Source organism: Rattus rattus, chromosome 14, assembly GCF_011064425.1.
Source record: "Rattus rattus isolate New Zealand chromosome 14, Rrattus_CSIRO_v1, whole genome shotgun sequence".
Classification (NCBI taxonomy): Eukaryota; Metazoa; Chordata; class Mammalia; order Rodentia; family Muridae; genus Rattus; species Rattus rattus.
The window spans coordinates 2,467,951-2,493,052 of NC_046167.1; the positions used below are offsets into that span (position 1 = coordinate 2,467,951).

At 39.6% G+C, this 25,102-nt stretch overlaps 1 protein-coding gene across 1 annotated transcript in view; it reads right to left on the minus strand.

Moving 5' to 3' along the window:
• Gpr158 (G protein-coupled receptor 158) overlaps nt 1-25,102 on the minus strand; it is a 367,851-nt gene that overhangs the window by 44,657 nt on the left and 298,092 nt on the right. The window contains exon 6 of the mRNA XM_032884492.1: nt 13,115-13,224. Coding sequence (XP_032740383.1) covers nt 13,115-13,224 — 110 coding nt within the window. The remainder of the gene's footprint in view (nt 1-13,114; nt 13,225-25,102) is intronic.

Sequence of the window (25,102 nt, forward strand, 5' to 3'; positions counted from 1 at the left end):
TTTTATGGTTCTTGCAAGTATTTCTATCATGTATAGATTGTTAATATTAAATAAAAAGACATTTTTTTTAAAAAAAAGAGGGGAATGTGAAGTGGGAATTTCAGGTTTCATTGAAGACTCAACTGTGTCATGTGATGTTTTTTATCTAAACAGTCTTATAAGATGTTTTGCTGAAGCAGACACATGAGGGAATGTTTCGTTGAAGCAGATGTATTTTTCTGAAAGCTGCTTGGTGAGAGGGCATGTGATGTTTTGCTGGAACAGGCATTTGAAAGGACACATAATGTTTGGAAAGAGTATAAGTATAACCCAATAGACAGTTGATGATGCCATTGAATTGGTTTGCCTTGCAATTCTTTGCTTGTCTTCATTAGGCGTTGCTGATGCTGGTCTTTGTGGACAATGCTTTTGCATTGGTTCACTTTGCTTTCTTGACTGACCTTCACTTGTCATGACTTCATAGAGAGAAATACACCAAACAACTTCTCGGGGTTATCTGGCTGCTTCTTGCCACTTCTGCAGACTCATGCCGATTAGCAGAGCCTTGCAGTTTCTTCTGGATTGACCCACTGCTAGTGATTCCTGTTTGGTGTTTGCTGAGTGGACTGAACTGCTGCTGCCGATTACTGTGGACTGGACTGCTGATCATGGACATTGGAGCCAACCAAAAGAACTATTTCTAAACAGCTCCACAACCTCCATTTCCTACTAACTTTTCTTTTCCCATACCTCTGGTGGATGGTAAGCTAAAACGGTGGTTGACGTGTTAAAGAACCATAGGTAAAGCAGGTTTTGAAAAATCCAAGCCTACAGAGATGCATATGGCCATTCCTGTCTTTTTACATGGATGCTAGAGATACAAACTCAGGTCTTTGTTTGTGTAGCAAGCACTTTACCTACAAAGCCATCTGCCTCGCTTCCCAAAATCCACAAATTTGAAGCTCAATGTTGTTGTTATTGCTTTTGTTTTTGCTATCAACCCAACAATATGAATAACTATGCCCATCTGTCCTTCTAAGAGTCATCAAAGTTTACTTCTTACATTTTGGTATTTGACTCATTTGGAATTAATTCTTGCATGTGGTGTCGGGTAGAGGTATACTTTATTCTTTTAAGGGGTTATCCTTCTGACTCATACATAAATATTAATTTTCCAGAACATTATTATAAAGACTGTCTTTCTTATTTTATTATATTTCCTCATTCATAAAATATTAGTTAATAATTAAATCATGAGTTTAGCTTCTATCTCTCACTTCTATTTCATTGATCTATGTTTTCATATTTATATACTGCATTCCCTCATTGCTATTGACATAGAGTGAATTCTTTAAGTTTTTTTGTTGTTGTTGTTAAAAAATGTGTATGGGTGTTTTGCCTGGAGATGTGTCTGTATATCATGTGTGTACAGTGCCCAAGAAGAGCAGAAGTGACCATCAGACAGCTGATCCCTGGGATGGAAGTTAGAGTTGATTGAGAACTGCCATGTGGGTGCTGGGATCTGAGGCCAGGTCTTCCGGGAAAAGTGACCAGCATTCTAAATCTGTGAACCTCTCTCTCCAGCTCCTTTTGGAAGAGCTTTGACACTCACAAAAAAAATTACTCCTCCAATTTTGTTATTTTACAGGGTTGATTTGTCTATTTGGTGCATTTTGCATTTCTATAGGGAGTTTAGGATCAGTTTGTTAAATTCTTTTTAAACAAAATATGAGGCCTGGGACAGTTGATGGAGATTTGACTTAGTGAGGGATGTATTGCCATCTTCACAGTTCTAAGCCTTCAAAACAACTAATATGGACATCTCTCTATTCATTTGGATCTTAGTTTCTTACAATGGTGCATTATAGTCTCCACACACCTACCTTGCAGTTACTCAAATTTATTTCTGCCAACTTACATACTTTAACGTGAATTCTCTTCTTGCTTTGAGGTTCTGTTTGTTTATTGCTCATGTGTAGACATAGTATTGATTTTGTATATTGAACTTGCCTCCTGTAACATTGGAGACTTGTTTAGTAGTTCTGAGAGCCTCTCTCAGTAGACTTTAAGGTGTTTTCCTACTATGCCATCTGCAACAGATATAGTTTTACTTCTTCCTTCTGTGAAACTAATATTTCTTTCTGCAGCCTATGTGTCCACATAAGGTCTTTCAAAAAAACATTGAATAGAAGCAGAAAATGCCTCTATCTTTTTCTTCCTCCTGGACTTAAGAAGTAACTGCTCAGCCTTTCACTGTTAAGCACAGTATCAGCTGTAAGGTTTTGCAGATGACATTATCTTTCTGTGAATTTTCATAATGTTCCTACTTTGTTCAATAGTTTTATCATGATGGTATGCTGGATTTCATCAAAATGGATTTTTTCCATAAGTTGAGATGAACATGTTTTGTCCTATATTATACGAATGCATTAACTCTAGTTGAGGTCTTTATATATTGACACACTCTTGAATTGCTTGCTGGGCTAGATTCTGAGTCATGGCCTATAATCTTTCTTTTAAAATATGAGTTCTGTTGAAAATATTTTGTTAAGGTTTTCTTTTTTCTGTCTTATTAAGGGATTTTGGTTGGTTTCTTCTTTTCTCATGATATTGTTATGATTTTTGTAATTAAAGTTATACTAGTAGCCTCAGAGTGAATATTGGATAGTAATATTGCCTAGTCTTCTATTTTCAGAGTGATCTGTGAAGAACTGGTGTCAGACTTGTGATATAATTTATTATCAAAACTATAGAGTCTTTGAATTTCTTTTCTCCAGGAAACTCTTTTAACCATTAATAAAATGTATTTTCTTATTACAGACCTGCAGAAGCTTCCTGCTTTCTCTCTAGTCACTATCAGTTTGTGCCTTTCCAGGAGGTATCCAGAATAGTGATACTCAGGGTATTGAGTTTTTTCTGTGAGTAGAGTTCTATCGCTTTGGTTTGACATGTGCTAGTTGTGTGTGACAGGCAGCTGGAAGACAGGTGAGCTACTGATGCAGCAAAATGATCACAGGTGTATCTACTCCCATGGGTGCCAAGGCTCTAGCTCTGAGTTTAGGTGACAGAAAAGGTGACTACGGTGTGCAGAGATGGAGGCAGATACCATGCAAGAGCACGGCTTCACCTCAAGAAAGCCTGGCTTCTCCTATTTTTGCTGCATGGAATAAATTGATCTTGCTTCACACTCACATCATACTTACTTTACATAAAGGAGAGAGAGAGACAGAGAGAGACAGGGAGAGACAGAGACAGAGAGATCTACTTGAGGACATATAATATATGGACATATGAATGTGAACAAGGAACATTAGGGTAATAATATTGTTTGAAAGCTATGGTATGAGGATAGCATTTCCAAATTACTAGTGTGGTTTACTTGTTGTTTTAAAAGCTATTAGAACACAAATATAAATACTGATATGCAGCAAGTTGAAAGCAAATAATGAAAACTCATTTTAAATAAGGTGCAGGGTCTTTAAGTAAGTCTCTGTTGAGACTTAGACATAAAATATTAGTGCTATCATTAGATATCACAGCATATATAAAAGCTTTTTAAAAGAACTCAAAACTGTAAGGATGTGAGTGCAAGTTTTATAAAGCACATTTCAATGCTACATGTCATTGAGCAGAACAAGTGGAACATCTGAACCAGACGGCATGAGTAAAACTTGAAGTCTCATTGGCTTTCACTGTAACCTGCAATCCTGTCTTAGTCACACCTAACAGCATATCTGAAAGGAAGAAAAATCAAGACTAACTCCATTTTCTTTTCAGTTTTTATTCAAAAGTTACTTGCAGATGCTCAGGATTCTGAGTATGTACTCTAGTCAATGGAAGGCACCTTGTTGTCAATAAGCAGGCATTGCCCAAGTCTTGTACTTCATAAGTGAAGAAACAAGTGAAGATATTAATTTATAAATAGGGCACTTAAAGATGACATTCCTTAAGTTTCTACAAATGACTTGTATGCATCAACACAACTAACAGGCTTAGCAATTCTGCTGGGATCTTCAGTGTGTCTAAGCAGTACCTGGAGGAGGCCGAGCGGAAGGAATGAGCAGAGATGAATATCTTCTACTTTATTGGGCATTTTAGAATTATGGAGCAGCTCTATGAAGCTTAGGGGGCTTGTTATCCTGACCCCTCGGGAGCCATTCATAACACTTCACTGTGTGCAAGATTATAACCTATGTGGTTTCAAGGCAAGCTCAGACAGACTGTAAATAATGCCCAGAAAGGGGAGAAGAGAGCAGAGGTGAGAGAGAAGGAATAACCTGTTCAGCTCGAAGGTCCACAAAGGCCTTCTCCCTTCTGTTAGGTGATTTTGAGTCTATGGTGTGTTGGCCAAAACACAGGGTATGCAGAGCTCTCATGTACAGCCACACACAGTGTCTGAGGGGTTGCTTGGATCTGAGTAGCCTGTGCCCTAGCATGGGTTCCTGGTGTGTGCCACGCCAATGCTTTCAACTAATGAACTTATAAAGTAAACTTCTATTGGTTAAGAGCCAGTTGTGAACCCTTCCTGACTCATTAAGTGCTGTCTAAAATTTAAGTTCCTCCAGCGACTAGGTCAAAAGCAGTGGTTTTCCCAACCTATGGGTCAGGATCCCTTTGGATGTCAAAAGACCCTTTCCCAAAGGTCTAAGTCCATCGGAAAGCATGGATGTTTAGAACTTTAATTTTTTCAAAGCCTATTTCTACTGATACTTTTTAAAATGTTTTAACCTCCTTCTAGCCCACCAGCCATTAGAGGTAGTGGAAAAGAAAGGACACAGGAGAACTGGAACTGTTTAGAAATGGTTCTTTGGAGCGAATCCTGTCTGTGTCGTCAGGAAATTAGCAGTTCAGTTCACAGGTCAGAAGTGGCAGCTCGATCCACTCCCAGACACTTCATGGATACAGCAGCAGTCCAGTTCGGTAGTGATGGTTTAACAGCAGCGGTGGTATGGCCTAGCAGAGACAGTCAGGCCTCAGCTTATCAGCATGAGTAAGCAGGAGAGATTTGGACCAACAGGGATACCAGGAGCGGTCTCAGCCATGCCTCTCTCAGCAGTGAAGATTATCGAAGACACGAGACCAACAAACATTGTACAGTTAGCTCCACATGCAGTTATACTCCCTCCAGTTATGTGTTCTCCACAGTCCTGTCTCACCACTTGTCTTGTCTTAGCATGTGAGTGTATCTCAGCTGACATCACTCTGCCATTCAAAAGATTACATGGAAGCAGGAAGACGCTTCAGCACACTACCAGAAGTCTTTGTTGCATTTCTCTCTATGGAGTCCCGACAAAAGGAGATCAACTACACAATGGAAGATGGACAAACACATGTGTGCCATTATTGAAGAATCCTTTATCACATGACCTTTCCCTTGTGGTTGCTTTAGCAGAACGTCCTTTCACTGTGTCTGCTTCAGTGAAACACTCCTTCACATGTTTGCCCCAGCAATACACCATCAGACACAACTGACTTTCCAGAGAACCCTTAAGTTTCCACTTCAGATGTTTACATTATGATTCATAACCATAGCAAAATTACAGTTATGGAGTTACAACAAAAATCATTTTATAGTTAAAGAGTCATCACAATATAAGGAACAAAATTAAAGGGTTGCAGCATTAGGAATGTTGAGAACCACTAGCCTAGAGAGAAACCCAGGCTGTCAGATAATGAGCTATGAAACAGAAAAAGACAGACTAAAGTCCTTTAAAATCTATTTTCCCAATTTTCTAAGAAGTCAGTTTTATACTGCCATTGCCCTCTGTTTTCCTTAAGTATGCCACTTTTCTAGAATGCATCTAGTTATTTTCTCAATGTATGGAAATCAAAGGGCATGGTGAAAGGCTTCTGCGATTTTCTGTTTATCACTAGCAATTTCCTTGGGCTCTTAAGGTTGTTCAGTTTCCTATCCACATGCACCACTGACAGGAAAGGAAACCTTTAAAAACAGAAAACAGATTCCTTCTCTGTGGTGGCCAATGTGGCCTTCAGGAAACACCACTACGAGCACCAGTCCACTTGAGCGTGTTCCATGTCCTGAGTGTTGGCCATCCAGATGCAAATCCACAGAAAGCTCAGCCAAGAGAGGCTAGGACCTTTTCACTCCTAGGATCCACAAAATAAGCTTTTCAGTCTCCCTGGTCAAGATACAATAACCACAGCTTAGTGCTCAATGGATATTGTCAACCGCATATTATTTTGGTTGAAGTGGGCAGATGGTTAGAGCTGTTCAGAAACTGCTCCATGTGAAACCCCTTGGCCATGACTTGGCACCTTGATATGGTTTGAAAATAACAGAGGATATTTCCCAAAGGTTTATGTTCTGGAAAATTGGTCTCTCCAAAGGCCATGTCGCAGGTGTGGAACTTTATTTAAAATCTGGGCCTAGTGTGTGAGCCCTCGGGTTACTGGGGCTACAGCTTTCTGAGGTGAGGAATTGATAGATTAGTTCAGTTCTCTTGGGATGCCTGAGTTAGCTGCTGTCTCCTTTTCCTTCTCCTCTTCTTCCTCTCCTTCCTCCTCCTCCTTTTCCTCAACAAGGTCTTGGTGCCTCTTCTTCCTTTTCTTTCTCTTCTTCCTCCTCATCTTCTTCCTCTTAACAGGGTCTTGCTGTATATCCCAAGCTGGTCTTGAACTCACTAATTTCTTACCCAAGTCTGATATGCACTGAGGCCAATGACATGGACCACTATGTTTAACATCTGGGTTCCTTCTTCAGCACAGACATGGCTGGCCTCTAGCAGCACCCACTTTTTATTTTGTAATGAAACACGATGTCCTTAATGTCAGAAATGACATCATACTATTTGAATGTGCAGGGTTCAAAACTGTGAAACTCTTTTTCTTTATAAAGTTAGCTTAACTTCAGTGTTTTTGGTTTATTTATAGCAACAAAGTATACCTCAAACAAATGTTAAACATAAAGAGTAAATACAGGAAGAGTTGCAAAAGAAATGTGTGGAGACCCACAGATATTTGCAAAGCCACCCAGCACTGACAGTTGTTTCTTGACTGAGAGATGAACTACAATACCCTGTTCAGTGGCCTTTTAGGGAATATGGGTGTACATTTATCAATAAAGTGAAATAACCATCCTTCAGACATCTGTGTAAAGGCCTGTTTAAAGTTCTCCATTACCAATGACAGTTACAAGTTATGTTAAATGAGCCAGCCTTGACTACATTTGGGTACAGTCCTAAGGTATCTGCAAAATTGTTTTCCATTTCCTTTAATAATTTAAGGAACGTAAGTACAATTTATTATTCAAAGGATACATAAAGAAATACACATAAATATCACCCACCCAATCACTTCTTAAATTTTACTAGGAGACACACTATAACAAAAAAATAAGCCTTCCTACAGGCTATAAATATTTGGTGCTAAGGAACACAGTGCAGAAAACTCCTCTTGGTTTTACAGAGAGCAGAATGCTGAAAAATGCAGGAAGAGGCATATCTAAGCTCACAGTTAGGGAGGGCTTGCTCCAATCCTTATTTTAAGCAACATAAAATGGCCTTTTTGGGTTTTTTTCTAATAGTAAAAAACTAATGTATTTTCAGAAACATTTATTATAGGGCTTAAAAATTTATTTTAGCATTGTTTTAAATTTTTTAATTCCTAGGGGTTAGGGATTTAGTTCAGTGGTAGAGCACTTGCCTAGTAAGCGCAAGGCCCTGGGTTTGGTTCTCAGCTCCGGAAAAAAAAATTTAATTCCTGTCACCCAAAATATCCCCTTGCTTTGCTTCCTGAAGACATGCTTAGCCTTTTTGAGCCCAGAGATGGTTCCTTCCCTATTTTCTATTTGTTTGCTTGCCTGTTTTGAGACAGCCTTACACTGTTATCCAGAATAGTCTCAAACTCACTTTGTAGGCTAACCTCAAACTCATGATCCCCCCACCTCATCCTCCTGAGTGCGCTCAGATTATCCAAATTGCCTAAACAACTAGCTCTCTAGAAGTGCTGGCTGGTTTTAAATCCACCTTGCCTCATTCATGGACAAGTGTGTCTATGGACAATTGAAAAAAATCTCTTTTAAAAAAATGATTATTCTTTGATTTTTTAGCTACTTTAGTTCTTCTGAGCTAGGTAAAACTGGTTCCCTTCCTTTTCTCCCTCCCCATCCCCTAACTCTCTTTCTGGTTTTTCTAAAGCCTAAAGAATTTCATGTTCAGATCAATTGCATTGCATAGGTGGCCTGCCAAGAATTGTCAGTAGAGAACTTAAGCAAATGATAAAAATAGTTAAAGTTTCACCTGGGGTTGGAAACACAGTTGAAGTGATGGAGTCTGTGCCTAAGATGTGTGAGCTCCCATGTTCAATTCCCAGCTTCATAAATAAACAGATTGATAAGTGACTTGTAGGTGGATAGATGGCCATCTACTCTATTACTGCAGATGCAAAGGATTCCAAACAGCATATGTGGCATAACCCTTCTTCCAGGACAGGCCATTCTGCCTCTACCCCACTTCTACTCAATCCTGTGATAGCCTCAGGATCTTAAATTCTATTCTGGATTGTATGGATTGTTTGTCTGTGTGGTACTTATCCCTGGAGAAAGGCCATCAGAGAAAGAAAGATCTGGTAGAAAGTGCATGAGCCTTCAAGTCTCCAGGACACGGTACAGTGTACTGACATGGTAAAAGGGGAGCATGCCAATGGGTGTACTCCTTTTCTTTTATAAAATAAATGGGCCTTACGATTTCTTAGTGTTACAAGCTAAAATGAGATTTAAATGAGCCCTTCTGAAACCCAGTTCCTTACCGTTTGTAACTTCACCCTATGTATACAGAAGGCATCCTCAGAATCAACCCAGATTAAAGGCTGTATTTCTAGAGCAGAGCCAGTGAGGTCTTATTTCTTTGCCATGCTTTTTCCTCAAGTATTTGCTGCTCTGGGGATTCTATAGACATGACAATCAACCAGCAAGAGAGCTGGTGACAGAGAAGAAGTGCTTTGTCCCTAAGGAAAATGCTGAAATACAGGCTTTAGTCTTTCTGGCTTAGTCTACATGCAAAGTCTACAAAGTTATTTCCTATCATCACATTCACAATTGCCCCAGAATACTCTACATAGAGAAGTACATTTTTCCTTTCCTTTTATTAAATAAATAAATCTAGATATGAAAATGAGGTTCCCATGAGAATGGAGCTATGATGTTCAGAATATGCTGTCTGTCAGTCCAAAATATTTTGACCTGTAAGAACCTGGACAGGGTGCACCTGGGGCCTGGTTTTTTGCCTCTCTCTCTATTTCTGAGTCTTTGCCCATATTGCTCCAATGATTTAACCTTCAGATTAATTTTCACACACTTAGTTTCTGTGGCTTACAACTAAAATTCCCCCACCTGACTTTTTCAAATTGTATGTCATCCTTACATCCTTATAATCTCACAGGTTAAGTACCAATTTATAGATGGTGAAACTAATTCTTAAATGTTAAAATAGGATGTCTTTATTGTGCAAGTAGGTAACAGAAGAAATAAAATTCAAATTTAAAATTATCAAGATTCATGTCACTTCTCTCCCTTCATAGTTTTAAAACAAGTCCTTTCTTGACTCAAATCTAGTCAGAAAGAAAACATCTGCTGAAGCTCCATTCACTAAAACTACCAACCCTCCAACAAATACAATATATCAAACACAGTATTCCCACTGTCCAACACAGTATATCAAATACAGTGTGCTCTCCATCCAGCAAATTCAGTTTATCAAATACAGTATTCCTACCATCCAACACATACAGAGTATCAAATGTAATGCACACTCCATCCAACAAACACAGGACATCATAGAAGATGGGAGCTGTGCTTATTAGCTTTTGTCAAGTTGATACAAACTAGAGACATCTGGGAAGAGGGAGGAGCCTCAGTTGAGGAGTTGGATCCATCAGACTGACATATAGGCATGTCTGCAGGGGCATTGTCTTGACTTATGACTGATGTGGAAGAACCCACCCCACTGTGCATAGCACCAACCCTGGACAGGCAGACCTGGATTGTACAAAATAAATAGCTGCATGTGTTCTAGGGAAGCAAGGCAGTAAGTAGCATTCCTCTATTATTCCTTATACTCTGCTCTTACTTGAATTCCTGCCTTGTCTTCTCTGATAAAAGTGAGGAGGACAAAGGGTAAGCAAATGACCACCACCATCGCTGGGTTGATTTTGGTCATGGTGTTTTGTTGTACCAAGCTGGGCTTGGCCAATCCTACTCTTGGAGTTCACAGTTTTCTAGGAATGCTATCTACTCAGTTTAAGGATGAACAATTTAATTTTAAGCAATAAAGAAAAAAACAGAATACAAGAGTAAAGCCTTGAGATTCCTACAGGATTAGAATAATTTTGCTCATTAAATTAGACCCCCAAAAAATCTACTAGTTTTAAGCCTCTAGCAATCATTCTTCTTCACTGGCATCATTTCTCATTTCTAGTGACTCTTAGAGGGAATAGCTTCCATTCCAGTTTTTAAAATAAGCAAAAGATACTAAATGAACAAGTTTCCCATATTCTAAATTTCATATGCACTCATGATTGCTGTTGTCTCAGAACCAGCTATACCCTCCTTACATCAGTTTCTATTTGTGGTTTTAAAGCAGTTTTAAAGGGAACTTCATATTGTTAGTGTAAAGAAAGAAAACAGCCAATACATTCCAAAAATAGATAGCAGCTATAGAAATAAATACAATAGAACAGAATGACAACTCCCAGGGACATGGCACTGAAGAGAACAGCTCCACACCTGCGGTCTGGCCCGCCTCTTCCAAATGGATATTAGAAGTGGTGTGACAGGTGTTAAGAAAAACCTAGCTGTTCCAAACTATTCTTTCTCCTGGAAATAATCAGGAGGACCTGGAAGGGCATCTGAACAGAAGTAATCTCACTTTATGAATTGATGCTACTTAACACTGTCCTCAAATTGCATCAATATCTTCCTGCAGGCCACAGTGTTATGCAGTCCAAGTAGTTGGGCCACCCTGAGGTGAGCTGGAGAATATGAATGAACTATGGGAAGCAGGTTTGATATCTGCAACTGACATTTCCATTCATTCACTTATTCATTAATTTACTCATTCATTCATCTGCTAATGAGTTAAGCACTTCTAATATGTAGATCATATGGCTGCTTGAGTAGACATTCACTCACTTGAAGAAGGTAAATTACAATGAAGATCACCATTGACTTTAAAAGGTAGTGGGAATATAGCAGACAGTATGTAACAGACATATACAGTCTAGTAGCAAGGGAGTCTTGATCAAATCACAAACAGGCAATTCTTTCATGATTCTGGAAAGCTTACTACCCATTGTAGGTTGCCATTGATTTCCTATTTCTTCGGTAAGAGTCAGTTGACAATTAGCAAGGCATTATAACACACAGTGTACTGATATGGTAAGGGCACACAGATTTTCTATGACTTCTTAGTGTTCAAAGCTAAATTCACATTTATAGTTGCTCTTATGAAACCAGTACCGTATTGTCTCTAACTTCACTGTACATATACCAAGGGAATCAAAAAAACCCCATGGATTAACCAGAAATTAACAATCAGCAATTAACCAGAAAGGAAGGGAGAGAAAGAGATGGAGGGAAACAGGAAGAGAAAAGGGTAGGGGAGAGGGTTGGTCTTATGTAGAAGACAGAGCAATAATCACAGTTTCAAAAAGATAGTAATAAACAAACCATGACACATATCATTGAAAGTACTCCTTGCATGAGCCATATCTTGACTGAGAAATACTCATGGCCAGGTAGGTACATGGAGAAGGCTCTGGGTCATCAGACTTCACCTGTTCATCAGTGCCAGGTCTTGAGTGTCAGCCTGTCAGCTTTTTTTCTCCTTCCTCTTTGGTACATTTTCACTGAGGCTTTCTTTAAACTTGCAGAAGAGAGGGAAGGCAAAGCCTGGAATGGCAATCCCTCACCCCCCAGCACTGTGGACAGGTAGTTTATTTTATTATCCTACTTTCATATTTGGGTTGCCGTAAACTAACCATAAGAGAACTAATAGTATCTTCCAGTATTCAAGGTTGCTAATCCCTGAAGGAATGGTTAAAAAAAAAAAAAAAAACAACAACAACTTTTAACTGCTTTTTATTAATTCTTAAATAAAAGTATATCTTTATTCTTCCTTTTAGCCCTCAAATATGTATGTGTGTGTGTGAACATGTAGTAATGTAGTATATTCCTAATTATATAACTACAACCTGCTTAGTCTGTAGATGTTACTTGCATACGTGTAATTTTAACTTGAACGAAGATGACACCAATAGACATAGTAACATGGAAAAGGGAATCTCATGGAGCCTCAATCCTAGACAGATGGCTACAGACAACTAAACGGTTAGAGCATGAGAATTAGTCTTCCCTAGAGAAGAGCTTCCCAACTTATCACCCAAAACCATTAAAAAATAACTTTATCTTGGAACATCAATAGGATGATCTGTATTGTCTTTCTATCTTGATTTAGTTAGTAAATACTGTTAACCTCCCAACAGTATTTTTTCCTCCAGAATAACTCCATCCGATAACAGAAACACAGTTTCTTAAAGGACCTTGCTCAAAGAGTTCAGTCCTATGAAAGATTCCCCGAAGAATGTAACTAGAGGGTGTCTTAGTTATGTTCCTATTCTGTGATAAACCCACCATAAGAAACACTTTCTAAAAGAAAGGTTTTATTTCATCTTACTTTTCCAGAAAACAGTCAGTCCCTGAGGGAAGGCAGGGAGGAACTCAAGCAGACTGAGAACCTGAATAAAAGAACTCAGAGGCTATGGAGGAGGGCTGCTTAAGGGCACGCTCCTCATGGCTGGCTCAGTACCACATACTCAAATGTAGCACCGCCCACAGTGGGCTGGGCCATGGCACATTAACCATTGCTCAGGAAAATGTCCTCACAGACTTGCTTATGGACTAGTCCAACAGACAAAATCTTTCACTGAAGGTTCTTCTTCCCAGATTGCTCCAGCTATTGTCAAGTGCAGAAGTAGCCTAACCAGGATGTGTGAGAAATACAAGTTTATATCATCTAGCTATTTAAATTCTTGAATAATGGCCAGCTCAGTTTACAATTAGTTGCTAAACAAGACAAGTTGGTTCCTCTCTGAGAATAAATACTGAAGAAACATAACATACCTGTGAAGCTTGAGGGTCACAGTTCCATAAACTGTCGCAAAACCAAGAAGACGAACCCACCTCAGGAGAATACAACGAAATGTACTTGGCTCAAAGTACAGAATAACAACCTGTAGATAAGACAGAAAGAGTCCTTCAGTGTCAACTGCTGCTCCCAAAGTCAGTACATCACAACTGGGTGCTTAACACACGTTGATTTTGACATAAGCATACATTCACTGAAGTAGTTTCTGAAATGCTCCTATAACTCATTAATGAGGCTGAAGAACTACAAGATCACTCCATAGACTTCCATGAAACTTAAATCCTTAACACCAAATTTCAAGGAGTTCTAAGCACCTGTCTTTCTTTCTTTCTTGCTTAATTAATTAATTAATTGTTTATATCCCAATCACTACTTCCCTCCTGCTTCCCCATAAGGTCCCTCTCCCATCTTCCTTCCCCTCTCCTCTGAGAGGGTGCCCCCACCCCCATTGCACACAGGGGCCTAACGTAACTGTTTTATGAAAGGCTCTACCCAGCAGCTGACTGAAACAAGGTAGATACCCACAGTCAAATAGTGGATGGAGTTTGGTTGGCTCTTATGGAAGAGTTGGGGGAAGGATTGAAAGCCCTGAGGAGGATAGGAACTCCAGAGGAAGACCAATAGCATCAAGTTATCTAGACCGTTAGGAGTTCTCAGAGACTGCGCCACCAACAAAGGGCATACATGGTCTGGACCCCCTGCCCCGGAATATATGTAGCAGATGTACAACTCAGTCTCCATGTGGGTCCCCAATAACTGGAAAAGGGGCTGTCCCTAAAGCTGTTGCTTGTCTGTGGAATAGACAGTCCTGCCTTGTTTGGCTTCAGTAGGAGAGGATGTGTCTAGTTCTGTTTCTTTTTAACACAACTTTGCAGGTTGGGTCTCTCTGCCATCTGCTACCACAGGCTCTCCCATTCTACCTTTCTAGCAAGGTCTTTCCCCTGTGTGAGGTAGCCTTGACAAGGTTTTCCACACTGTATCTCTAATCAATCCATCCACCACTCTGGCTTTCCTACTTAACTCAGAATGTGGGGCAGGGAACTCATTTACTACTTGCATATCATTTCAATTTCAATAAACAGAAATTAAATTCTCCTCCAGGCTGATGGGACCAATAAGAATCAGGCAAGAAGCACTTATGCCAAAGTATTCATTAAGTAACCCAGGAGCTACAGGAGACATCTAAGTGGATTCAGTGGAGCCACAGAGCAAGTGGCCAATTCTGTGGGACAGTCAGAAGACTTGTGCAAAACACTCCACTGCCTTTCATAATGCTGTTACATAAATTTCAGCAAGTTCTTATAGAAAAATTGCTCTGACTCTGCCATGGAAGCTCTGACTCTGTTAAAGGATGAATGATGTTGAAAAGCAGAGAAAATCAACAGGTATGATTTTGTTACAAATTTATTTTCCTGAAGTCATGGCCATCATAACAGAGACTCTGGTGGTGGCCACGAACTTGAGGGTTATTTTTGGCTTTTAAAACTGGAACCATATCTATTGAGAGCAGCTAAGATTCCTCTCCAGCATGGCACAAATAAAGTCCCTCTTCCTTGTGTCTGCTGAATGACACTGTAATTGTTTTTTAGTATTTTTGCAGTAAAACTATTTGGGAAATAGAATTGATATTTTGGAGAATAGGGAAAGAGCAAGACAAAAGTCCCAACACATTTTTTTAAAGTAAATCTTGGAACATACTCAAGAATCATTCACTGTGTGTTCTGGAAGTCAAGTGATAGCTTTCGACTCTATCCTCTCACTTATGAAAAATGTATGGTTAATTTAATACATATTTAATATACATATATATGTATATATAATGTGTGTGTATGTGTGTGTATGTTGTGTGTATGTGTGTGTGTATGTGTGTGTGTGTGCATGCACATGCGTATGGAGAGAGGGTATAATATATACATAAAGATTTGCCTTTAAGATTTACTTATTTTTGTTTCATATATTACTTCATATTTTATTGCATATTTTATTTATTTACATTTCATATGTTATCCTCTGTCCTAGTTTCCCCTCTGCAAACCTCCATCCCATCCCCCTGCTTCTATGAGGGTCCCCCATGCACCCACTCACTCCTACCTCTCCACCCTGGATTTCCCCTACACTAGGGCATCGAGCCTTCACAGGACTAAGGGTCTTTCCTCTCATTGATGCCAGATAAGGCCATCCTCTGCTACATATACAGCTGGAGCAATGAATACTCTTTGCTTGGTAGTTTAGTTCCTGGGAGCTCTAAGGGGTCTGCTTGGTTAATATTGTTTTTCCTATGGGATTGCAAACTCCTTCAGCTCCTTCAGTCTTCCCCTAACTCCTCCATTGGGATCCCTGTGCTCAGTCTTAATGGTTGGCTGTGAGCACATGCATCTGTATTTGTCAGGCTCTGACAGCTTCTCAGGAGACAGTTTTATCTGTCTCCTGTCAGCAAGCACTTCTGGGCATTGCCAATATTGTCTGCATTTGGTGTCTGTATATGGGATCAATCCCCAGGTGGGGCAGTCTCTGGATTAACTTTCCTTCAGTCTCTGCTCCACACTTTGTCCCTGTATTTCCTTTAGATAGGAGCAATTCTGGGTTAAAAATCTGGAGATGAATGGGTAGCCCATACACCAACTGGGTGCCTTGTCTAACCTCTGGATATGGTCTCTACAGAGTCTCCTTCCCTTTTGTTGGGCATTTCAGCTAATGTCACCCCTGTTGAGTCCTTGGGGCCTCTTGCTTTCCTAGTATCTGGGAGTTTCCGGTGGCTACCCCCAGTTCCCCATTTCCCATTGCTACACACCTCTGTTCAATTTCCTGACCCTCTGTATATCATCCTCATCTCCCATACTGATCACCCCCTTTTTCCTCCCCGTCCTCTCTTCCTCCCAAGCCCTCCCACTTTCTACCTCCTGTGAGTATTTTGTTCCCCCTTCTAAGAAGGAATGAAGCATCCACACTTTGGGCAGATGCCTTTAAGATTTATAAGAAAAAGATTTGAACTAAGAAAAAAAAGATATAAACATAGAGCCAGTTAAAATTTCATAAATTTGTACTATAAATTTAGGTTTGTTTATTTTAGAAATATGTTTCTTGCCCATGAGATCAAAAGTAATTATGAGTTATACAATGCAAGTGTCATTCTTTAGTAAAGACTTGAAGCTGAATGAAGAAGAGTTAACTTGAGTCAGGAAGAGGTCTGGATACATGACTAAGAATTTGGGGACCATCTGTATGTCTACTCATGTGGTGGGGGGGCAAGTTAGAGACCAGAGACAACAAAGAGGAAAAACGAGAGCACATAAGCCTCAACTACTAGCATTAGAAATGTAGTTTTGCCTATGAAATTCATGAAGTCATTGTTTTTGATAGGTAATGGATGGAACTAGAAAATATCATCCTGAGTGAGGTAACCCAATCACAGAAAAACACATATAGTATGCACTCACTAATAAGTGGGTATTAGCCCAAAAGCTCAAATTACCCAAGATACAATCCACAGACCACATGAAGCTCAAGAAGAATGACCAAAGTGTGGATGCTTCACTCCTTCTTAAAAGGGGGAACAAAAATATTCATAGGAGGGGATATGGAAACAAAGTTTGGAGCAGAGACTGAAGGAATAGCCACTCAGAGCCTGCCCCACCTGGGTGATTCATCATATATATACAGCCACCAAACCTAGACAATATTGATGAAGCTAAGAAGTGCATGGTGACAAGAGCCTGATATGGCTGTCTCCTGAGAGGCTCAGCCAGAGCATGTCAAATACAGAGGTGAATGCTAACAGCAAACCATTGAACTGAGAACGGGGTCCCCATTGGAGGAATGAGATGAAGGATTTGAAGGAGCTGAAGGGGCTTGCAACCCCATAAGAACAGCAATGCCAACCAACCAGAGCTCCCAGGGACTAAACCACCACTCAAAGACTACACATAGACAGACCCATGACTCCAGCTACATATGATTCAGAGGATGGCCTTGTTGGGCACCATGGAAGGAAAAGCCCTTGGTCCTGCCAAGGCTGGAGCCCCCAGTGCAGGGAAATGTCAGAGGGTGGAAATGGGGAATTAAGAATTATTCTCTGAGCACCCAAACTAAAATTCTTCTTCTGTGATCTGAAGTATTTGCTAAGGAACTCATATAGCAACAGACTGTCACAAGATTGGCTGACTCACAGAACGGGAAGAGACTGAAGGTAAGAAGTTTAGCTGAAAGTGAGAATGAGCATCCTCGTGTGCACAGGTTTCCTTTCCTTTGTTTAATTCCATGACTTGCATTGCAGGCCCCAGACTGTAAGAATATCCCTGCTCACACCATGATCCTGCTGAGGACTTAAGGGGCTCTCAGACTCTTAGGAGATTCTTTCAGTTGCTAGCAAGGGTCAGCACCACAGAAACCCATTCTTCTCTGCTATACCATCATGTCGCTCCCAACAAAGCCTGCAGACCCTTCCATGTGTGGTCTCTTTCCAGTGTTCCTTACAAAGTCCCATGCTTCACTTGTACCTGGGTTATTTCAGCTCATCCCATTTGGCCTTGGCCAGAACAGCCGTTCCTGAAAGAAGAGACCCTGCTGTGGGGTATCTCAAGGTCTCTACATCATCTCTCTCCTCAAGTAGGGACAGGTTGTGTGGCCGGCCATCTTCATCTTGTCTACTTCTGTGACACTGATACTGAATCCCTGAACTCCAGAAAAGCCTCAGCCAGGGCATGTTGCGTGAGATAAAGCAAACAAAGTTGGAGGTGGGATGGGGTGGGTTGCCATTCCATGTAATCAGTGTTGAGAGATCAAGAATTCAGTCATTTGTTATAGTAGAGGAAAGGATGTCTAACTGAAGGAAACGCTGAGCATCCCATTACTCCTCCAGGCAAAGGACTATGAATATTAAAGGCATATCAAGGGTTTAAGCCCAGGTGACCGAGAGAGGGATGGTTGTGTTAGGAATAAAGCTGATGAAAGGAGAGGATACATAAGGATGGAGTAAATGGTGAGACTTCAACCTAGACGCTTCCCTGTCACATCCTTCATGACTGAGCTCAGGCTTGGTATCCATGACACTTCCCACTCCTCCCACGCAATACCAGAGTTCCACCTTATTTATACATTGTTTACTCTTGTTGAATGCTAAGTTTCCTTCATTCTCTCAACAGCTCTGTTTTGAAGTAGTTATTTCTGTAAGTCAGTTGTTTGACATGTCTTCCTTGCTGGGACAGAATATATGCAACAACGTTTAGCTATCTCATTCAAAATTGCAAGCAATTCCTTGGCACAGTACCTGGCAATAATTGATAGCAGATAACTCTATTATTTTACATATATATATATATATATCATTCAGATTTAGAACATGCAAGTTGCTATACTATAATGAGAAAAACAAAGCCCAAATGGGTCTCTAAAATTTTGTTGTTTTATGACATGTTAAATTTTGCATACTAACATAATCTAACAAAATGATTATGAAATACACAGCCCTTCCCAACTATTAGTTAATAATATTCAATAAGAGACCTCTGTAGGAATATTAATCCGCTAAAGCTGAAAGACTTATGAATGATTCTACTGACATCAAACAGACGTCTGTTGGGTTCACAGAGTAAAAATAATTATGTTAGTGGAACTGCTATGTCTTTACCATCCTCCCTCCCAAAATTCATTTTGAAATTATTGCCATTGTAAGAGCACCAAGAGGTTGGGACCTTCGGGAAATCACCAGGCTGTGAGAATCTTTCCCTCACAAGTGGATTAAGGCTATATGACAGCTGTGGGGGTGTTTCTAAAATGGGCTCTTAATAAATGGGTGAGTTTGGCCTAGTTTTTCTCTGTCTTGCTAGTACTTGGCCTTCTGTGGGCGTCCTTTCTAATACGTTTCCCACCACCCACCAGACTAAGATGGGTTTTATCTTATTCTTATGCCACTTCTTCTTATTAAACACTGGTTCTACTCCTACTGGCACTTGTGCTTTCCAAATCTATGAGTAAAATAAACTTCTCTTCCTTGTAATTGATCAACCTGTGTTTCTCTGTTATAAGAGGAGAAATGGACTCAGACTTGTTCGTACAGATCTCTATGCTGGGCACACACCCATGTTTTGGATCCAAATATACTTTATCATCCTTATTCTAAGGAAGGATGTCAGACACCATCTAAGATAGGCTAAAGGATAGTGGATGCTTTTCCTGAGATGGCCCACCATTTTTACATAGACTATAATGGATGAGCTCTGGGAGGCAATGCCTCAAGAGACTTCCTCTCAGGATTGATATGACTCTTGTAGCTAATATGCCATTCCTGTCATTATTAAATTGATATAACCATCCCGGGCATTAGCCCACACTATTGGGCAGATTTTCTGCAAATCAACAAAGATGGACTCTTTTATAGTAATGCTGTATATATAAATAGATGGTTTCTTAATTCCTAATAGTGATTCCATAGAATTCCTAGATTTATACAAGTGATTTTGAAACCCTCTGTGGTGGTTTGAATATGCTTGGCTCAGGAAATAGCACTATTAGGTGTGGCCTTGTTGGAGTGGGTGTGGCCTTGTTGGAATGGGTGTGCCAGTGTGGAGTGGAGGGCTTTGAGACCCTCTTTTTAGCTGCCTGTGAGCAAGTCTTCTCTTGTCTTTGGAGAAAGACGTAAAACTCTCAGCTCCTGCAGCCCCATGTTGGTCTAGATGCTGCCTGCTCCTGCCTTGATTAGAGCGGACTGAACCTCTGAACCTGTAAGCCAGCCCCAATTAAATGTTTTCCTTTGTAAGACTTGCCTTAGTCATGATGTCTTTTCATAAAAATAAAACCCTAACTAAGGCATCCTATAAGAAAAACTGCAATTAGGGTTGTGTAAACCTTCATTGTATCACAGGAAATTTTCACCAGGATAGAAAGTAGGCATGAATCAGATTTACAATCTAGGAATACATTCCTTTTATGCTGCAAAACCATTATCTGATAGCTAAAGAACATAAAAGGAAATGTAGGTGCAAAGACAGAAGATACAATATTGACTGGGTTTATTTCTACAAAAATTCAATACTAATGAGACACTAGGCAGATGATTTCCCTCTTAACTTAGACATAAGAATTATTGTCTTAAACTCTCAATGAACCTGTGGAACTAGTGACAGATAATGAATGTTTAGTTAGATAACTAGTCTTAATGGAAACACATGTAAACATTTCTGTTTTAACTCCTTATTCAATTTATGATTTGAATTTATGTTTGAACTTATTGTGAACTTTTTAAAAAAGATGCTTGGAATACCATGAGTACAAGAACTAGGAATGATGATATTAAACAAAAAGAGCAGAGAAGAAAAAACAGCAGAAGAGCAAAATACAGCAGAAAGAGCAGGCATGCTTCCTGCCATGAGACAGGTGTTTTTTGGGCTTGTTTGTTTGCTCGTTTGTTTGTTTATTTGTTTTTCTTAACAGCGGGGCTTCTTACTTACAAGAAAAGGGCTTTTTTTTCTGACATATGTGGGTTTCTTTCATTTAGCAATAGAAAGGTAGAAGGCTTTTCTTTCTTTATGCAATAAAGGTTGGAACTTATTTTTCATCCAGTATGAGTAAATTCTTTCTGCACTGGCACTTGGACTTTTGCTCCATCCATCAAATAGATAGATAGATAGATAGATAGATAGATAGATAGATAGATAGATAGATAGATAGATAGATAGATAGATAGAGAGAGAGAGATAGAGAGAGAGATAGAGAGATAGATAGAGACACAGATAGATAAGATTAGATAGATAAAGATATATATGCATATGTAAGTGTATATAAGTTGATGATACAGGTAGCTGGATTCGACCAGAGTATATGTGTGTATGGATATGTGTGCTGAATGTCATATGATGTGTAATAAATCTCTATTTCTGTGCATGTTGCCTGTGTAAAAGTTTTTCTGTCCATGGACATGACTTTCTTTTTCTGGTTCAATAAAAGTTAATTGCTAGAAGCCTCCCTCTTGCTTGGCCATCAAGGCTTTTGGTCAATAGAGAAAGCCTTAGCAATACATCCTCTACTGAATTCCCCACTGCTATACAGCATATGTTAATTGCCATAGAATTATAAAGTAAGTTTATAAAGTAAGAGTTAAATTTTCTAGGACTCACTCAAGCACAGAGAATTATGAAGTAAATAGTAGGAGAGGCAAAGAGTTACTGGCCCTTGGTTATAAGAGGCAGTTTCACTGTGTAGCTCTGGATGGCCTTGAAATTGTTTCATAGTTTAAAATGTCCTGAACCTGAGATTCTCCTGCCTCCTACCTACTACATTGTAAGATGACAACGTTTAGTAAGTTTTGACTTTAAAGTATATGGCTTGAAGTCTGTTGGATTTCAATCCCCTTTAGATGCTGAAAATAGCTAATAATATGAAAAAGAGAAACAGAAAAATATCAGTAGGGCTCTCAAATAGTCACAAAAGAAAAATTATTTTGAACAGAATATATATTTTTAAAAGATAGTCACAACTTTAGGAGCAGAAACACTGTTGATGGAGGTACATTGGTCAGAAGCCAACAGCCACAGTCCAACAGCCTTCCTGGAGCTCTGAGAGGTAACAGTGTGATGCTCATGTTTTAGGCTGACACCTTGGGGATCTGAGCACTTGTGTTCAACAGCAACTCTGCTTTCGTAGTTAGCACATCAAATGTCAGTTGCCTCAGTTCAGTGAAACAGGCTGTTAATTAAACTACTTTTATGAGTGAATGAAGTATTACAAGCTTTTGGATTTCTGTTAGCCAAGATTGTGAGAATAGTTTCGTTCATAGAAATATTACTGGCTAATAGGAGGTATAATAAGGGGCATAAATTTTAAATTAATTATTAAAGTTCCATTCAAATTCCGAAAAATAAGAATAAAAGTTACTCAGTAAAGCTTTGCGTTTACATGGTGACTGCATGTGACAGGGAGCATTCCCATGCTCACACACCCTGAGTCATGCTCACACACCCTGAGCCCTGCGCTGGTTCTTATCAGTTTGTATTTGGTTCCCATTACTCCACAATTATAGACAGGAATAAATGATGGGAATATAAAACATAGAGGTAACTTTAAAATTATAAAATACTTGGGTGGTGCCTGTGACACCACACAAAAGCATGTGGCAAGTCCTTTATAAATTCCCAATATCTCTGAAATCCAAAAAGAAATTACAAACTAGAGATAAAGATAATAGGATCCCAAACCCTTAGTAATGGTTGCATTTGGGCTGGAGAGATGGCTCAGCTGTTAAAGGCTAGGCTCACAACCAAAAATATAAGAGTAATGGCTGCATTTGCTTCTTGATAGGGTGTGTCAAATTCAGAAGTACCATCTAAATCCAGGCTATCCCTTCAGTGCTCTCCAACCCTGAGACCCAAAGGGTTTTACTAAACAAGACAGATGTCTTTAAACTCCCAGGTCACATCCAACTCTACTGGTGTTTTTAACCAGCCAGTGTGGGAATCTTCCACTTAGCACTTCCCAACCTCATCAGCTCCTACTCTACAAAGCCATTCAAGGAGCAGAGTGACAAGTGGAAGAGGCTGCTATGGATTCTTGGCTTGGAAAGAGCACAACAAAGTGGGTTTGGTCATGTGCTGGGGTGAATGGTAGAGAGGACAGCCCTCCTCCCTGGGTTCAGTTTCTCCACTTCTCCACAGAGAAAGGTGGGTTATAGAAGCAGACCAACCTATCAAACAGAGCAAACACAGGCACATGACTTTTTGTCTTGAGTTTTCACAGTCTCAGATTCCATGGTCAAAAGAAATATTTTGGTCAAAAATAAATTATGGTGTGTAGTTTATGAACAACAATCTCAACATCCTTCCCAGTCATGTTTTCTCAACATGGATGAATAGGCAAAAGCTTTCTGGAGTTACATGTAGTGGAAAAATAGCCAGCAAACAATGTTCATGAAGTGCCCAAGTGTTACTAGATGTGCTTAGAATTATGTGTATGTGTGTGTCTACAGATACACATATATGTAATGGAAATGAAAGTATATCTATCACCCTAAATATAACATCCTCATGCTATTCCACTAGACAAGACAAAAAGCACAAATGGTATGCAGAGAATATAATTGATTATTTACTCCTCTTAAGAAGGTCACTCAAAGATGATGTATTTCTTAGCAGGAAAAAGTTCATTAAAACCTACAACTCTTGGTCTGCTTACTAGGTTCCCTTTTGGTGCTCTTATGTGCTAACAGTCAGTTCCTCTGAGAGAAATACACTCTAGTGAAGAAAACAGCAAATCAGGGACCAAGTTTATAATTAACTTTTTAAATAAGAAAACTTGATGACTGCTAAAATGAGAAGCTGGGAATTAGTTTAATATGACCAGTGTGCATCAAGGAAGCATTAGAGGTTGACAAGTTAGCTCAGCGAGTGAAGTCACTCTCTGCCAGCTTCGATAACATGTGTTCAATGCCAGGACACACATGATGGAAGGGCAAAACAAGTCACATGAGTTGTTCTCTCACCCCCACATTCAGGCTATGAAATGTGTATTCCCTATCTCAAATACATAAGTCACACACACACACACACACACACACACACACACACACACACACATATATAATATACATACACGTGCATATGTATACCCATATATACATACACCTACATATACACATACACACACATATAACACACATAAATATATACATGTACATATATATAAGTACACAAACATATACTCACACATATGTACACACACATATAAGAAAGTAATACTTTTGTGTCATATTGCTTTGTTACAGTATTGTCTTATTAGTCTTGTTAATATATTATGGTTTTAGATTTTATGTTTCTATGAGTTCTCTCTCCACTCTGTGTGTGAGAGAGATTTTTTATTGGGTTTTGTGGCTTGTTTGTTTTGTTTTTTAAAAGAGAGAAGAACGGGTGAGGAGTTGGGTGACTGGGGAGTGAGGAGGAATTGGAGTAGGGGAAAAATGTAAGTAGTTTGGATGGAATTTTCTCATCTGGGCTGATGCCATTCACAAGAGCCAAAGATCATGTAACAAAAACCCTAATAACAGATATGAGAAGCTCATTTTGAGTTGTTGACCAGGGCTATCCAAGTGTCTCTCAAAACATCCAGCTTAATGCTGTTGCCTTGGTTGCCTCCCAGAGACACAAGTCTGTATTCATGAAGACATCATGCACTATCATAACATTTTTGAGCCATTTTAATCCCAAGGGTAGGATGTGGGACTGCTTCCAATTGGTCACTGCAGCTGACCCTGATTTGCCCTGTGCTCTAGCAGAAGCATGATTTTGCAAGCTGCAGATAATTTCTGCACTTGTATGAATGTTTGGAATTCTGGAAACTTTTCATAGGGCATATAAATTTGAGTGCCATGAGACACAGGAGTGAGTGGTTGTAGGTCATTTAGGGAGTTTGTTTGCTGTTTGTTAGTTATGCTCAAAAAGGAAACAAAAGTGAAGTAATTACATTCAGGGATCTCTGTCTCTCCCACCTCTATCCTTCCTTCTGTCCTATTTAGTAATAGTGGGTGAAACAGAAGGAAGGGATAAAGGGTGGGAAAAAGAAGAGCCCACACAGTAGCAAAAAGGTATAATGCACTTCTATACAGGGCACAGAGTCCACGGAGCTGGAACTGACCTCAACATTCGCTCCTTGAGAACTGGCTCTCGGGGTGCTAGAAGTCACCATACACGCTTCCAAAAGAGGGAAGCAACCAACAGTACTACCCAACTATGAGCCCAATCAATGACCGTTATATCACAATAATCCTAAGGTTTCAGTAGTGAACTGAGTATCATGGCAGTAACCAACAGTTCTCTAATTGGACTTAAGACCCACTCAAGAAGTGGGAGGTTGTGTCTGGTACTGCAAACCTAGTTAACTGCTCAGTATTAGAGGAGAATCTGCTAGTTAGAGGAGAAATCACTATCTTACCAAGCCAGCATCATTCCTACTAACAATCTATAAACACTTTCCTTATACCC